The sequence below is a fragment of the Danio rerio genome, chromosome 18 (genome assembly GCF_052040795.2).
Source record: "Danio rerio strain M-AB ecotype USA chromosome 18, GRCz13ab, whole genome shotgun sequence".
Classification (NCBI taxonomy): domain Eukaryota; kingdom Metazoa; phylum Chordata; class Actinopteri; order Cypriniformes; family Danionidae; genus Danio; species Danio rerio.
Window position 1 is genome coordinate 8,212,680 of NC_141038.1, and position 17,851 is coordinate 8,230,530.

Here is a 17,851-nt window from a genome sequence, read left to right on the forward strand (position 1 = left end):
AACCTTATTGTAAAGTGTTACCAATAAATGTATATCATCAGTAACCATTATCACTGTGATCATTCACATAAAAAACAAAACTTTTTAATTTTATTTGGTTCAAAAATCCATCCTTCTGATGGGATCAGGATAATCCTGTTTTTTATTTATTTATTTATTTTTAGATCAAATAGATCCCAATTGGAGTTCAACGTTTTGAATAACCCAAAGGACAGATTTGATCTAAATCAAGAAGTCTCCACTTCACTTCCTAATCTGCAATTGCCTCTCTGAATATCACACTAATTGTACCCAAAAAATAAATAAATAAATAAATAAATAAAAAAAAATACTAATACTACTAATACTTCCCTTCTTAGACTTTACAGACCTGAAACTTGCCTATAGGACTTATTCATTGTTGCTCTTAGTCGTGTAAATTGCTTCCTTGTCCTCATTTGTAAGTCGCTTTGGATAAAAGTGTCTGCTAAATGACTAAATGTAAATGACTAAATGTAAATGTAAGATTGGATTATGTGGTCCAATCTTAATTCAAAATCCCTGTTACTTTTAAACAAACCCATTTCTAAGATTTGACCCAATCCATTGTACAAAATCCCACTGGATTACTTTTGAAAAACTGGGCCCAGAACTGTTTGATTAAACAAGATTGATTCTTTCATTAGTATTATTTCTTACTGTAATGTGATTTTAGTTTCATATAATTTGATAAATGCACAAGTCTATGAATCTGTAGTTATGATAAATTCTTACCAAAAAATAAATGAGTAAAAAAATGGCAAGAAAATGGAAGCTTGTTAAAGAACACAATATTTTTTTAAACAGCACTGGGATTAAATCTATCAGTTTTAGAGTTCAGAACAGAAGTGTGGACATATGTGTAACTACTTTTTATATCCACTGTAAAACAGATTTATGAAAACATTATTTCAATAAGATTGCAGTCAAAATGTACACTATTTGCATTAACAAGGTTGCGGACAGAAGGCATACAGCTGGAAGTAAGAATTACTAATTAAAGTACCCATTATATTGTGTTTTACTTACATCTACCCCTCACAGTAATGTACAGAATATGCTATTTTGATATACGCATGCCCAATTATTTGCAACTGTATCTCTTCTAGACTTTACTCGTTAACCCAGCCACCAAAAGAAATGTATATAATTTATCAAATTACTCATGACATTGTGTCAACAACTACTGCAAATATCTTCCCTTTCAGTAATGTAAAAATTATGCTATATTAATATGTCCATGTCCAAGTATAAACAGCTGTATCCTTTCTAGACTTTACCCATTAACCCAGCAACCACAAAAAAATGTTTATATTTATACCCAATACATCGTTTAACAAACATCTCCCCCTCACAATAGCCTAAACATTGTGCTATAATGGTATGTGCATGCCAAGTACAGTTGAAGTCAGAATTATTAGCCCCCTTTTAATTTTTTTTTTCTTTTTTTAATATTTCCCAAATGATGTTTGACAGAGCAAGGAAATTTTCACAGAGTATCTGATAATATTTTTTCTTCTTGAAAAAGTCTTATTTGTTTTATTTTGGCTAGAATAAAGCAGTTTTGAATTTTTAAAAAACTATTTTTTGGACAAAATTATTAGCCCCTTAAAGCTAATTTTTTTCGATGGTCTACAGAACAAACCATCGTTATAGAATAACTTGCCTAATTACCCTAACCTGCCTAGTTCACCTTATTAACCTAGTTAAGCCTTTAAATGTCACTTTAAGCTGTATAGAAGTGTATATAAGAAAAATATCAAGTAAACTATGATTTACTGTCATCATGGCAAAGATAAAATAAATCAGTTATTAAAAATACGTTTTTAAAACTATTATGCTTAGAAATGTGCTGAAACAATCTTCCCTCCGTTAAACAGAAATTGGGGGAAAAAAATAAACAGGGGTGCTAATAATTCAGGGGGGCTAATAATTCTGACTTCAACTGTATATGCAGCTGTATCGCTTTTAGACATTAGGGTGATTAAAACATTACACCTTGTGTAACTAATGAACGTGAAGAGTACTTAAACAGCAGAAAACAAGATCATAGATGTTCAGTTTGACCCCCTACAGACACTGGAATGACATCAACCTCGTTGCGCACACTCTCTGTAGCATCTCTGGCGTAACAGGTTGGATAGCTGCAGATATGTTTTTTTTTAGTTCCTCAATGTTAGCTGGTAGAGGTGGTCAAAACACCATATCTTTAACGTACCCCAATAGAAAAAAAAAAAAGTCCCAGGGGGTGAGGTCAGAGCTTAATGGAGACCAGTGATGAAGTGCTGTCACGTGACTGGACCAAAGCCGAACCATATCTGGGCCAAGTTAATAACTCATAAATTGGCCTGAACTGGGCCAGATAGGTTGGTGTCACAATTGCAATGAAGCGCTGCGCTGTAGGCACGGGCATGCTTTTTCTCAAAGTGACCTGATTTGTAGAATTTTTTTCTTTTCTCAAAAATTATTTTAATGTATTTTAAATGTGGGTCAAGACTGGCCAAACTTGCATGGCCCACATATCAATCTGGGCCAAATATTACGTTTTACAATATTGTGTGTCACTTTAAAGATGGTGCCACCTCTGCCATACCCGGGCCATGTTTGGCCAACATGCTGTATGCCAGTGCTGGATGAATGCTGCTGTGCCAGCTTTATGCCAAATCTGGGCCAGAATTCTTTGCTACTAGGGGAGCTGCCTTGCGGCTGATCCATTGCTTTGGGCACCTCTCGTTCAATAGGCAAGTAAGGCAACCAAATGAAACTTCAGAGCTTCCTTAAGATGACTGAAAGAGCTTAGCTCTCTTCTTTTTTTGCAGAGTTTTCGGTTTTTAACGTTGTGGTATTCTTTTTGAATCACCCTGTACATTAACCCAGCCACCAGAAAATGTATTTCATTATCAAATTACTCATTACATTGTGTTTAACTAACATCTACCCCTCACAGAAATGTAAAAATTATAGTATATTGATATGTGCATATCCAAGTATCCACAGCTGTATCCCTTCTAGATACATTAACCCGGCAACCAAAAATGTTTACATTTATTAATCTACTCATAGCAGTGTTTTACTAACATCTACCCCTCACAATAATGGAAAAATAGACTATTATTATTATTATATTATATGTTGTTTTAAACTTTTTTACAATGTAGATAAAAAGCAGCTTCACATAAAAGATCATAGTAAATTAAAACAGTGTAGTTCAGTTTTTAGAGTTTAAGTTCTGTTCAGTGTGGTTTTATAATCACTACTGAGTCCAAACACTGAAGAGCAAATCCATCGATGTGTGCCTGTCCAAGTATAAGCAGCTGTATTTCTTCTAGACTTTACCCACCTACCCAGCCACCAAAAATTATTTACATGAATTAAATACCTGGGTGATGCAGTGGCGCAGTAGGTAGTGCTGTCACCTCACATCAATAAGGTCACTGGTTCAAGCCTCGGCTGGGTCAGCTGGCATTTGTATGTGGAGTTTGCATTTTCTCCACTTGTTTGCATGGGTTTCCTCCGGGTACTCTATAGGTGAATTGGGTAAGCTTAATTGTCTGTAGTGTGTGAGTGTGAATAAGCATGTATGGGTGTTTCCCAGTGATGGGTTGCAGCTGGAAGGGCATGTAAAACATATCATGGATAAGTTGGTGGTTCATTCCGCTGTGGTGACCCCAGATTAATAAAGGGACTAAGCAGAAAAGAAAATGAATTATTAACATCTCTCTCTCACAGTAACGTAAAATTATGTTATGCTGACATATGCATGCCCAAGTGTTCGCAGGTGTACCACTCCTAGACTTTACCCATTAACCCAGCCACCAAAACATAGTTATATTTATTAAACTACCCATTACATTATTTTATACTAACATCTACCCCTTACAGCAGGGGTTTTCAACCTTTTTCACTTCGGGGCCCACTTCTTAAGGGGGTCATGACGATGCTAAGGGCTCACACTGTTTTGGGGCCCCCAGAGGTATTATCAGGGTCTCAAACGCCCCATCACCATTTCACTTCATGCAGTTTGTGAATAAACAGACTTGGGTGAACAAGTTGCAGACGCAATCATGAGACAGATTTTGAAGTAATCAATCAGAGAACCGGAAAAAGTACAATATTTGATCATTTTAACATAGTATAAATTATAGTTTAATAGTTGATTTTAATCTCATGGATCATCTGCAGGATCGCTGAGGCCCACCAGTTTAGAATGCCTGCCTCACAGTAACGTAAAATTATGCTTATCTTATTATCAGCCATCGAATAAGACAAGGAGGAAACTTTTCTGAAAAAAAAACACCACAGAAATTCAAAAGGTTTATGACAGGAATATACAAAATACAGTCTTAAATTCTGCGAACATCAGCAGAAAGTGAATGACACGCTGGCATTGGGCAACTTGTTACCCGCAGCTCCTTCTCGCACTTATTTCCTTCCATTTTCTCTTTCCAGTTTCACCACGTCTCAGTCAAGTCCAGCATGTTTCGGTTTGTGTCATGAGACCACACACGGCCTCAGGCAGCCTGTAGCTGGGACTCCTGCGCTGCTGCTGCCGCGCCAAAACTTGCAACCTCTTTTCTGGGCATCAGGGAGGCAAAAAGTGTGTCCAGGATTCCCAAAACCTGCAGAAGCTCCTGTTGAAGTTCTGCTTCTCGACCCAAAATCTCATAAAGACGCTGCAGCAGGCGCTCCACCACAGGTGACTGGGGAATAACCTGCTGATACAGATCTTCACATACACATCCACACATATACACACACACAAACAACAGTGTTTCAGCAGCAGAAATTCACTTCTTCATTCTCATTTGCTCACGTGCAGTGTGAAACTCACCCAGAACAATATCCCCGACTGTGAGCAGAGGCCGAGAGAAGCGCGGGTCGGTGATGTGCCTGAAAAACAACACACAAAAGCCCACATTCTGAATCACTGCAGGTCACGGGGTAATAAGACAAGGTGCTGGACAAGACACTGCAGGTGAAGTCAATAAATATAAGTAATGGGTTTTGCCATACTTCCCTGATTGAGTGATTATGGTGAAGATTTGCACTTTTTTGGTGTTAAAAGTGTTTTTAAAATGTTGTTTGAATATGCAAACTAGGCATTAATTCATTAAAAAAATTTGCATAAATTCCGATCACGTTGGATGAAGTCAGGTTCAAAGTTCTTGTTTTGATATTTCTGACATGTTAGAGTCAGGTTTTTACAGAGGAGATTTTGTAAATGGCATTTTAAACGCTGCAGAAGCTTCAATTAAGGATAAAAAAGCACATTTTCATAACTTTTTGTAGAATAAAATATACTGTTTAATCAGGCTAACTATCTATGCATTCTGTTAAAACCATTAAAATGTAGATGTTTAATAAATCTTTGTAGTGTGGTGTCTGTAAGAGCTGCTGAAGTGGAGATGTACAGCTAAAACCAAAAGGAAGAAAGTGGTAATAGTTTAGTTTATGTACCAATTCTCACTATTTATTTTAGGGGTATTACCTGCGTATTAATAATAATATTAACAATTACAATAATAATGATAAAAATAAATAATAATAAACAATAATAATACATAATGGATAATAATAATAATAATAATAATAATAATAATGAATATTAATAATAATATTAATTAATAATAAATAACAACAATAAATAATAAATAACTTATAATAATAATAATAATATGTCCTTACATATTACATATTCCTTACATCCTTATATAGCGCTTTTCTAGATACTCAGAGCACTTTACACATTTTTGAGGAGGGGATCTCCTCATCCACCACCAGTGTCCATCCACCTGGACGACGACATGCCATATTGTGCCAGACCGCATACCAAACACTAGCTGATTGGTGGAGGAGACAGAGTGATGAAGCCATCTATGGTGATATGGGATGGTTAGAAGGTCATGATGGACAGAGGACAGTGGGCAAATTTGCCCAGGATGCCGGGGTTAAACCCGACTCCTTTTCAGAGGACATTCTGGGATTTTTAACGACCACAGACCTCGGTTTGACCTCTCATCCGAAAGATGGCACTCGCTGAGTAGTAAAGAGTCCCGATCAATATACTGGGGTATTAGAACTCACACAAACTGCAGGTTTAGTGCCCCTTAACTGGTCTCGCTAACTAAACAGGTTTGTTTGATGTCATAGTGCGGTACGTTTAGCTAGTGTGAACGTGTGTTCTGAACTCAGGTGCACCGCCAACTGTACAACAAACTATGGTTTTCATAACGTTCGTTTGTGTGTGCGTGTGTCTGTGTCACGTTTCGTACCTTGGCGACACGTGCGGACTGAGCCAGGGCAAATACAGTAATACACAGTGTGTGCTTGTCTCCTCCAAAAACGTTTCTGCAGCTTCTGTGATGTTCTGAATGTTTATAAAATTTTTGCAGCAGATGGACGCGAGTCACTGTCTCTATGTTCAAAACCAAAAGTTTCAGTTGAAGCAGAATGACCGCGATGTGCGGATATCTTCCCATTTCATCGGTTTGCTTTCGTGACTGTCACTTAGCAATGGCCGTAAACAAAACAGCAGTTTGATGACGCAAGCGTACCGGGCTTCAGAAGGAAAAAAGACGGTGTGAACACAAACCAACCGAGAAGGTGGCAAGGGGAGACAATCGAACTTGGGTACAGTGCAGGCAATTGAACAAAGAGTGAAAGCACCCCCCTAACTTTCCCATGTGGTCTCCCATCCAGGACGCAGCCCTACTTGGTTTCAGTGGGCGACCATGAGTTGCAGAGAGCTAGCTGCCAGTCATTAAGATTATGATCTTATTCTACATCCCGATTCCCTAATCCTACCAATACCTAAACCCAACTACTACCTTGCCAACAATTAATAGGCAGCAAATTAGTAGTTTACTTACATAAAAATCATAGTTAATGGTTTGGAAATGGCAAAAATTGTAGCTTAAAATAAAGTGACCAAAAAAAGATCTTTTTCAAAAACTAGCTTTTAAAATGTGTATTGTAATTGAAATCTACAGACACAAATTAATAAAAAGTGTGACAAAAGAAACTCTTAAAAGTGTCATTTAAATGTTTTCTTTATAATAGATTGAAGAAAAAACTCCCAAAGAAATCAAAACTGACAGGTACTTGAAACTTTACTTTAGGTACTTTAAATGGCATAAATGTGTTCAGGACACTGGTGACAATGGTGGTTTTCTTCTGTTGTGTGAAGCAGTTCACAGATTTGAGAACCGCCTCAGAATTTCCCTCTGCTTTGATCTTTCTAAGAAGTTCTGGTTTTGTCACAAGAATTGAACATCCTGCATTTCACAGAACATCTGGACAAGGCAAAAAGTACTGCGCCTTTTGCACTAATCCAGCTGCCGTAGACCGATGCGCTGTGCATTATGGGATATGGAGGAAAAATATTTGTTGACAGCGCTTTACCAACAGAGAGAGAGAGAGGGGAAAACATTACCTGATGGATCATTGGTATTATTTACGCAAGATGACCATGTCGCAGTTTAGCTAAATTAACTCACGCCTCCTCCTGAAGTGACGAGCGATGCATTAAAACACTGTTTTCAAGCCGCAGCCGCGCTTCATTCTCAAAATGTATAGTTTGTCTAAAGCAGGGATGCAATCAGTCAGCGCAGTCGTCCCTCCAGAGTAGAAACGACATTTAGTGTCCGCCGGTTTTGTTTACTGGCGGGAGTTCATTGGCATTTTCCCGCACATGAAATCTAACAAATCAATAAGCAGTTTAGGAAATATGTTCAATAACATCTGGCCAATGAGAGAAAACAAAAAGAAGAAATATCTTGAATTAGACGCTTCAATCAAGTTATGCTATGTTCACACTAGAATACGTGGTATGGGTGGATAAATTGTCAATTTGCGCGTAAACATTGAGTTTACTTGATTTATTCACGCGTCAAATCCATTTCATTCGTGCGTCAAATTCACTGAGCAATATAACTTGGGCGGAGCATCTGTCTGCCCGGTGACTGTAGCTTAGTTGCTAAATGGCGAACATTGATTTTAATGAGAGAGTAGCTGTGTTTATGTGCTTTAGGAAGGCGGATAAACAGCATCAATTCATTTGGAGCCGTGTCGGAGTTTACTAGATCCATTCAGAGGTGCACCCAGCCCTGTGAGCTCATTAACTCCTCCGTGTCTGGTGTGAACGCAGCATTAGAGTGGCTGACTGTAATATGGTAACCTATCAAGTAGTATGTAGTATGGTAACTTTAGTATGGTAACCTAGCAACCAACAGTAAACAAGCCACGCATAATGGAGGAAGCTGATTGTAGTGAGTATAATGTTCGCAAGACTCTGAAGTCTGAAGTAATGCGTGTGTGTGTGTGTGTGTGTGTGTGTATACATACAATTAAAGTCAGAATGGTAAGACTTTCAGTGAATTTTTTTCCTTTTTTAAATATTTCCCAAATGATGTTTAACAGAGCAAGGAAATTTTCACAGTATGTCTGATAATATTTTTTCTTCTAGAGAAAGTCTTAATTGTTTAATTTTGGCAAGAATTAAAACAGTTTTTAATATTTTTAAAACCATTTTAAGGTCAATATTATTAGCCTCTTTAAGCTACATTTTTGTAATTGTCTACAAAGCAAACCACCGTTAAACAATAACTTGTTTAATTAACCTAGTTAAGTCTTTTAATGTCACTTTAAGTTTAATACTAGTATCTTGAAAAACATCTAGTATAATATTAATGTACTGTCATCATGGCAAAGATAAAAGAAATCAGTTATTAGAAATAAGTTAAAACTATTATGTTAAGAAAAGTGTTGACAAAAACCTTCTTTCTGTTATGCCTATGAAGAATCCTTGTAAACCACATATAGAAGTGTGTGTGTGTGTGTGTGTGTGATACTCACTTGAGAAGAAAGTTGAGTATCTTGGTTAAGCTCACTTCATCTCGCCCAGCGAGGGCGTTTTTCAGTGTTCCTCTGCGGTTCAGCTCCATTATTACTGCGACCGTCACCTCTGGTTTAGTAGTTCGCGTCCATGTCTGCGAAAACACAAAAACATACACTGATATCTTCATCTGAGTAATCAAACCAAATAAGCACATTTGGTCACAATTATTAGCCCCCCGTACATTTTGTTCCTCAATTTCTGTTTAACAGAGAGAAGATTTTTTTCAACACATTTCTAAACGTAATAGTTTTAATACCTCATTTCTAATAACTGATTTATTTTATCTTTGCCATGATGACAGTACATATTATTTGACTAGATGTTTTTCAAGATACTAGTATTAAGCTTAAAGTGACATTTAAAGGCTTAACTAGGTTAATTAAGCAGGTTAGGGTAATTAGGCAAATCATTGTATAACGATGGTTTGTCCTGTAGACAATCAAAAAACAATATTGCTCGAGGGGGCTAATAATATTGACCTTAAAATGTTTGTTAATAAATTAAAAACTGCTTTTATTCTAGCTGAAAAAAACAAATAAAACTTTCTCCAGAAGAAAAATATTATCAGACATACTGTGAAAATCTCCTTGCTCTGTCAAACATCATTTGCAAAATATTTAAAAAAGAAAAACAATTCACAGGGGGCGAATCATTCTGACTGCAACTTTATGTACTTTTTTTTTTTTTAGATATTATTGTATATAAAGCTTCATGTTCACCTCAAGCGCAGTGTCCAGGGCTTTGGAGACCTCAAATCTTTTCAGCTGTTTGTCGTATTTCTGTAGATGCTGCCTCACTGGTTTACTGACCAGGAAATCATCCTAAAAGAGATGAGAATAGAGTTAGTGTAGATGATAATATAAATTTAATATGTTTCTTGTTTTATTTGTTGGTGTAAACAAGCCTTAAGAAAATTGATTTAGTAATTAAAAAAAAAAAAGTAAAATGTTTATCTAAAAAAATTTTCAATTATAAAATATAATTTTTTCCCCTAAAAAGCATACACTCACTGGCCACTTTACTAATTTCAACCTTACTAATACAAGGGGTTGGACCCCCTTTTGCCTCCTGAATTCCCTTAATCATGGCATAGATTCAACTAGATACTGGAAATATTCCTCAGAGATTTTGGTCCATATTGAGATGATAGCATCACGCAGTTGCTGCAGATTTGTCGGCTGCACATCCATGATGCGAATCTCCCGTTCCACCACATCCCAAAGATGCTCTATTGGATTGAGCTCTGGTGACTGTGTACAGTGAACTCATCATCATGTCCAGGAAACCAGTATGAGATCATTCGTGCTTTATGACATGGTGTGTTATCCTGCTGGAAATAGCCATCAGAAGATAGGTACACTGTGGTTATAAAGGGATGGACATGGTCAGCAACATTATTCAGGTAGGCTGTGGCGTTGACACAATGTTTAATTGGTACTAATGGGCCCAAAGTGTGTCAAGAAAAATATCCCCTACACAATCACACCACCACCAGCAGCCTGAACCACTGATACAAGGCAGGATGGATCCATGCTTTCATGTTGTTGATGCCAAATTCTGACCCTACCATCCGAATGTCACAGCAGAAATAGAGACTCATCAGACCAGGCAATGTTTCTCCAATCTTCTTTTGTCTAATTTTGGTGAGCCTGTGTGAATTGTAGCCTCAGTTTCCTGTTCTTAGCTGGCAGAAGTGGCACCCAGTGTTGTGCATTCAGAGATGTTCTTCTGAATACCTCGGTTGTAATGAGTGAATTTTTTTTGAGTTACTGTTGCCTTCCTATCAGCTGGAACCAGTCTGGCCATTCTCCTCTGACCTCTGGCATCAACAATGCATTTGCACCCACAGAACTGGCGCTCACTGGATATTTTCTCTTTTTCTGATCATTCTCTGTAAACCCTAGATATGGTTGTGCATGAAAATCCCAGTAGATCAGCAGTTTCTGAAATACTCAGACCAGCCCGTCTGCCACCACCAACCATGCCACATTCAAAGTCAATTAAATCACCTTTCTCCCCCATTTTGATGCTCGGTTTAAACTGCAGCAGGTCGTCTTGATCATGTCTACATGCCTAAATGCATTGAGTTGCTGCCATGTGATTGGCTGATTAGAAATTTGAGTTAACTAGCAGTTGGACAGGTGTACCGAATAAAGTGGCCGGTGAGTGTAAATAATATATTTTGTAATACATGCATCATATAATATAATATTTTGAACTTATATTTCTTAAACTCAAGTTAAAGTGAGAAAAAATTATTAATGCAAATATAATACCTGTCTAGGCACAAAGTTTTTCCCCTTAACAAAGAAGCGGTACGACGGACCGCGTTTCCTTCGACCTGTTAAAGCTTCTTTCTCTTCTTTGTGTTTCCTGTGTCTGATGCTCAACACACCATTGGTCATTCCTACAGCGACTGCTTCATCATCAGGCTAGAGGAAAAACCACAATAAACAACACCTTACACCAAGAGCAAGTGGAAATAACACTTATATTATTATATGCAAACATTTCCTTCAGTGTAATGAGCTAAACGTACCGCAACAGCCAGACTGAGAATAGATGACGCACAGTCAAAATTATGCACAACCTTATAGGATGAGTTATATACTTTGACGTGCCTAAAATGGAAAGTAAACACAATAAATCCAACTTTCCCATCAGAGAGGCATTAAAGTGCACATATAATCACTCAGACATACCGGTCCAGTGATGCTGTCAGCAGTTTGTTGCTTGAACTCAGACATGCACAGGTTACTGTTTTATGATGATTTTTAAGAGAAACAAGCTGCTGTCCACCTTTCAACAGGTCCCAAACTTTTACATAGCGCCCTCCTGTAACAAAAAAACAACAACAAATACATCTTTAAAAGGGGACCTATTATGCAAAAATCACTTTTATAAGGGGTCTAACACAGTTGTAAGGCAACAGACTGTGAATATAACCAGCCTCTAATGGTAAGAATGTATTATATATTTTTTTATAATTACACTTGATAAAAACAGTCTGCAGAATCCCTTTGAATGACAGTCTGCCATTGTATATTTTATCATAGGGAAAAAGCTCCGTCTATTAGTGACGATCTCTCCTTCATTAGCATAGGACATTAGTCTTGTTTCTGAATCTGCCACTATGCAGACACATAGGAATTTGTAGCTCCGCCCTCTTTTGAAATTTGAATTTTAACTGACCAAAGCGAGTCACCAAATCGGCTTAAAGCATAAAAGCGGCAGTTCTGAAGAACCTCTAACAAGAGGTTACATGTGCTGCTGAAGATTACAGACACAGATGAGAGGTCTGCTCTGACTGAGGGCTATATTTCGTGTTGTTTTAGAACCTAAATAAGGACTTAATGTATGCTGTGAGTCGTTTTTGTGTAATTGATAACATCATTTATATATTTACTTTACATAATTGCAGACATTACAGTAGGATATTTCGCACTGTCATTGATCTGCAGTTATAATCAAATCCTGTTTATAGAAAAGTTAGTGATACACATTTATATACAGTAATTGTGTGTATAAAGCATATGTTTTGTGAGCAGTGCTTCTCATATGATATGTGAATTACCCATACAGCTTTACTGTAGACATTTTCTCGAGTGAAAATAACGTCAACTGAAACTACACCATACACACCAAAAGAGTACCATTGGTACCCTGTTAGCAGTGGAAACGCAAGCCTAATAAAGGTGACCCATACCGACCCGTACCATACTGTACCACTCAGTGGAAACGGGCACTAAGGGTCAAACAACAAAAAATAAGGTCAAGAATCTTGGTGTGACTCTGGAGTCAGATCTGAGTTTCAATAGTCATGTCAAAGCAGTAACTAAATCAGCATCTCAAAAACATTGCAAGAATCAGACGCTTTGTTTCCAGTGAGGACTTAAACCTGATTTATACTTCTGCGTCAAGTGACCGGCGTAACCCACGGCGCATGCAACGCGTGTGGCTGTGCATTTATCAGGGTTCTTACACCTTTTACAACTTCAAATTCCAGCACATTTCCAGCACTTTCAAGGTGCATTTTTATGCTTTTCCAGCACCTAATAACCACGGTTAATTCTGTTTATATATGCTGTATGTACTTTTTTCACATTTAAATCCATTGTGTTATTTTAAAAAACACAATATGACATTTCAACTTAAATCGTTGAGTACTTCAGAGCATAGATTTATTGGGATAGTTCACCCAAAAAAGGTTAAAACTAAATAAAATAAAAAGTTCAGTTATTGGATGAAGTATGTTTTTAAGTTTGGTCTCTTACTACCTAAACTTGATATCTCAAAAAATGAGCTTACAGTCAGATTTTGTTTGGGTATAGTACCAAACTTTCATGACCAGTTGTTAATTTTTTTACAGTCATTGGATTGGTGTTTCAGGTGCAAAGATGCATTCTGGGTGAATGTCTCCTAAATACATATGAAGCTAAAAGTGCTAAGACAATCTGAATTTGAATTGTGTTAATTTAAATTCTTGTAAACTTAAAACTAATTTTTACATACCCAATATCTGCAGTCTTTGAATTTAAAACCAAAAAATTTTTTTTTATGTCTATAAAAATCTGACTTAAAAAATTAAGTTGTCTTAAATTTCAGATGTTCAATAATCAAGTTAAGAAATACAAATTCAAAACATTTCTAATAGGACATAATCAGTATTGTTAACTTACAGTTGTTAATAATTCAATTTAACACAATTCAAATTCAGATTGTTTGGCTTATTATTAGCTCCATAAATACGCACATGCGATGAACATTTTGCAATGAAAACTGATCGCACGACAACAATTTATGCACTCGCACATATGCTCCCGAATATATTTTGAGGTCACATAGATAAAATCGTGTGCATATGCAACCAAACAGTCACAATTTCGAGCACTGATAATATAAATTCAAGCAGGTTCAAGCACTTTGTTCAAAATCCAAGCACTTTTCTAACCTTGAAAACACTGTATTAAAAATCAAGCATTTTCCAGGATTTCCAGCACCCGTAAGAACCTTGATTTATACTTCTGCGCGCCGTCTCTGTTGGTCTGCATTAACACTTCCGAAACGCTAGTTGGCAGTGAGGTGTAAATGTTCCTATGTGTCGAGTTTCCTCGCTGCTTTTCCTGAACACTACCGGGATGTACAAGTGGCTCAAACTCGCTCATTTTGAGGCAGGAACTGGTGGACGTGCAACAACTTTAACTATGAGGTAAACACAAAACAAAACTTTCCATCTGGAGCTCCTTCACAGGACTCCACACTTGTAAACAATCGCTCCATCAGGCTCGCACCATTCACGCGGCTCTTGGTCCCGCCCAGACTCGTCAGCGCTACCAAGTAGCGACGTGTAGTTACATTTTTTGAGAGGTGCACGTCAGCGACGCCGACATCCACGGTGAAGGGCTATGCGTCAGTGCGGTAGCATACGCCGGCTTTTGACGCAGAAGTATAAATCAGCCTTTAGAGAAACTTGTTCTTGCTTTTATCAGCAGCAGGGTGGATTACTGTAACGGACAGCTCACGGGCCTTCCTAAAAAGACAGTCAGACAGTTGCAGCTCACCCAGAACCCTGCGGCCAGGATTCTGACTAGAACTAGGAAATCAGAGCACATCACACCTGTCCTCAGGTCTTTACACTCGCTTCCAGTTACCTTCAGAATATATTTTAAAGTATTATTACTGGTCTAAAAATCACTAAATGGCCTAGGACATCAAAACATTACAGATATGCTGACTGTCTGTTTTTATACTAATCTGTTTTCAATCATTTTTATTTTTTCTTATACTTTTTTCTTTTATACTTTTTGTCTGTCTTATTCCCGTTTACGTAAAGCACTTTAATTTGCCACAGTGTATGAAATGTGCTAAATAAACTTGCCTTGCCTTTCTGCACATTTTAAAATATCACATTAAAAAATGTGAACGGCAAGATTCGCATAAACATACGAGAACAGCTGAGTAACAAACTTGTTATCCAATGAGAAAAAGGGCATATAAACTATGTTGAAAACACATTTACCAAATAAATTCCAGCATGTGCATCAATCATCAAAATATTTTGCTAGAAGAGATCATGTGATGATAGAAATGGGTGCAATGAGATGGCATTTAAAACCAAAGTGTGGACTGAACACATTGAACCACATCTGAATTGTTGTTTTGCTCATTCTTAAAGGGTCACAAAACACCAAAACACATTTTTTGAGCTGTTGACAGTCGTATATGTGTCACACACTGCTAAAAACACTATTAGGACGCCTATATTTCACAAAAAAGTGTAAATTGGTTGTTTTTGCGTTATTTCAAGCAAATTCGTACTTCCGGTTGGAAACAAATTTTTGAAGCTGCGTCACGGTCATGACATAATAGCGTGTATTCCAGCATGCAGACTGGACGTCTGTGCCAGAGTGTGTCTTATTACGTCTTACAGTGTGATGCATTAATGCATGAGTAAGGCTTGGTTCAAACCAATCAGCGCGCTCTATTGTGCAACTTCATTAATATTCATTAGTGTCAGAGTGTAGACGGCAGAGACGCCACGTTGTGTTGGCAAAACAAGCGTGAAGTGTTGCTTTTATAGTTTGCTGCAGTTAAGTTTTGTTTTCATTTTCTCTCTGTGAGAGCACAACTGGCGTCACGTGTGGATTAACAGTGTACGCGACACGCGACAACAATAACTTACATGTCTAAGGAGGATTATTGTTTACCTGAGAGCTGTTCTCATCTGCAAACGCTGAGATCCAGATTCGCTTGTAGTATTCTCTAAATAAAGACGCGGCTCTAGTTGCTGTGGATTGTCCTGTCTACAGATGAGGTAAGTGAGCGAGCAGTGCTCTTTGTTTATTCAGTTCCTATTTTATTAGTATCAAACAAACTATTGCACCGAGTGTAAACAAGTTAGCACTAACAGTCACAACCAAACTATAACCTCGTGTTGGATTTTGTGACCGGAATAACACACGCGGCATCTGAGTTTGCTGGAAATGGAGTTTTTTTTTTCTCTCATTCGCCGTGCGGTATCAAACATTGCATGAAAAATACACACTTAGAGCAGTTCCTCGAATCAAATATCTCGTTTGTCGCGAGGGACGTGAATGAATTCCCTGAATGAAAGAGCCAAACTGCAGTTAAACTCCACCATTTAATAATTTGGCAAATAATTCGACTACAGATGTCCATGTAAACACAGTCCCTTTCTCCCCTGTGTGTGTGTGTGTGTGTGTGTGTGTCTGTGTGTGTGTGTGTGTGTGTGTGTGTTTTGACTCTGAAATCCAGCGCGTCCAAATAGACACTCCCACACCAAGCCTCTTTTCTTCCTCCGACACTCCCCCCTAAACAGAGCTGGACACGCCCACTTTTCTGACTTTTTCCAAAGTAGAGGTGTGAAAACACCCTGCTGAAACGAGGGGGTTTCATGGCCCTTTAAATCCCTCAGCCAAAGTCTATCATCAAAGTGGTTCAGTTTTATAATTATTATTATTATATTACTACTACCTCCAGGATTGTCTTGAACGTCTGTGCTCCCAAAGAGCGGCTTACGCCTCTAAAAGTCATTTATTATATAAGAAAAAAGGCGGTGGCTTCTCCTACTACCGCAGCAAGTTTTTTATATAAATATTTGGCAGGAGTCTATCAGGAAACGAATGTTTTGTTCTCTTTGACTCATTAGATGGATATGCTGCTTCATTCCCAAATGTTTTATGTGATATTTCAGTTTTGTTCATAAATCTAATTTGCATGTTTGGATAAAAAGTGAGTGTTTTTCACCTGTGGACACCAGCAGAGCCTCAGACGGGTACAGCAGCACACACTCCACAGGCTGACCATGCTGCATTGTCATCACACTGTTTCCAGAGCGCACGTCGAACATTTTCACTGTGTGGTCATACGAACCTGCAACAGAGACCAACATCAACAACTGTGCACATCGACATAAACATCACCAACTGTACATACATTAACTGTACAGGGAAAATCAACGCATAACACCAAATATATGATGATCCATAAATGTAAAGCGATTGAAAAATAGAAATAATCAAGCACGTTTACAAAATGAATAGAATGAGAACCACGATTAATCAAACATGATCTCAATTCCTAAATAAAAAAATTTTGACTTGTGAATAAAACTCATATTCATCGCCTGGTAATTATGTGAATCATTTCCTGAGTGTGTTGTGCATTAAGACATTTTAAGTGTCAAAAAACACACTGATACACATATAAATGCCCTATTACCTGAGCCAATCATATACTGGCCATGATACATAACCTTTACTAAATGTTTATTAAAATGTTATTATTTAGAGATTTTTTGCATAAACGAAAAGCTTTTAGACAAGCTTATATTAATTTCTAGACAACATGACACAGTTTCTTACCTTCAATGTTAAGTAATCAATATTTGATGAAATAACTCTGACCTATTAATAAAAACTGCAGCATTCATTTGAAACTAAACATTTTGTAACATTATTATTTTAAGTAACTATTAAAGTAATAAATTCATAGTATATGCGAGTATATGTACTAGCTAATTATTACTATCATGCTCTTATTAATAAACAAAACTAACAATATCCTAGCTTGTGTCTATATTTTGCACATGTTAATTTTATTATTGTAAATACTAAACCATACAGATCTGGCTGAAACTGAATGCAGAAGATGTAAATGAAAGGCCGTTACCAGTGACAAACACGTCTGGGTTGAGTTTGCTGGGAGCAATGGCTCTGATATAATCAGTGTGTTCTGTGATTGAACTGAGCTCAACGGCACTGGCGACGTCCCACACACGACACGTCAGGTCATCTGAACCCGACAGCACACGAAAACCATCAGACAGGAACGAGGTGGCATGCACCGCTCTGCAGATCAGGGAGAAAACCGAGATTTAATAGAGATTCAGGTCATTCAAAATATAATTCCACAGTA

At 37.5% G+C, this 17,851-nt stretch overlaps 3 protein-coding genes across 5 annotated transcripts in view; all 3 read right to left on the bottom strand.

The window, feature by feature from the left end:
- The window catches only part of cd9a (CD9 molecule a), a 297,612-nt gene that overhangs the window by 186,748 nt on the left and 93,013 nt on the right, over positions 1 to 17,851 (bottom strand). The window lies entirely within an intron of this gene.
- The window catches only part of LOC101882393 (uncharacterized), a 768,785-nt gene that overhangs the window by 165,112 nt on the left and 585,822 nt on the right, over positions 1 to 17,851 (bottom strand). The gene's annotated exons all lie outside the window — the stretch shown is intronic.
- utp15 (UTP15 small subunit processome component) overlaps positions 4,320 to 17,851 on the bottom strand; it is a 355,707-nt gene continuing 342,175 nt past the window's right edge. For all 3 annotated transcript variants that reach the window (XM_087291613.2, XM_087291612.1, NM_199704.1), the window contains 9 exon segments: positions 17,606 to 17,784; positions 16,682 to 16,807; positions 11,617 to 11,749; positions 11,454 to 11,535; positions 11,191 to 11,346; positions 9,634 to 9,735; positions 8,872 to 9,005; positions 4,850 to 4,908; positions 4,320 to 4,744 (listed from right to left, as the gene is read on the bottom strand). In XM_087291613.2, the coding sequence (XP_087147739.1) occupies positions 4,530 to 4,744; positions 4,850 to 4,908; positions 8,872 to 9,005; positions 9,634 to 9,735; positions 11,191 to 11,346; positions 11,454 to 11,535; positions 11,617 to 11,749; positions 16,682 to 16,807; positions 17,606 to 17,784 (1,186 nt within the window). In that variant the 3' untranslated portion in view covers positions 4,320 to 4,529.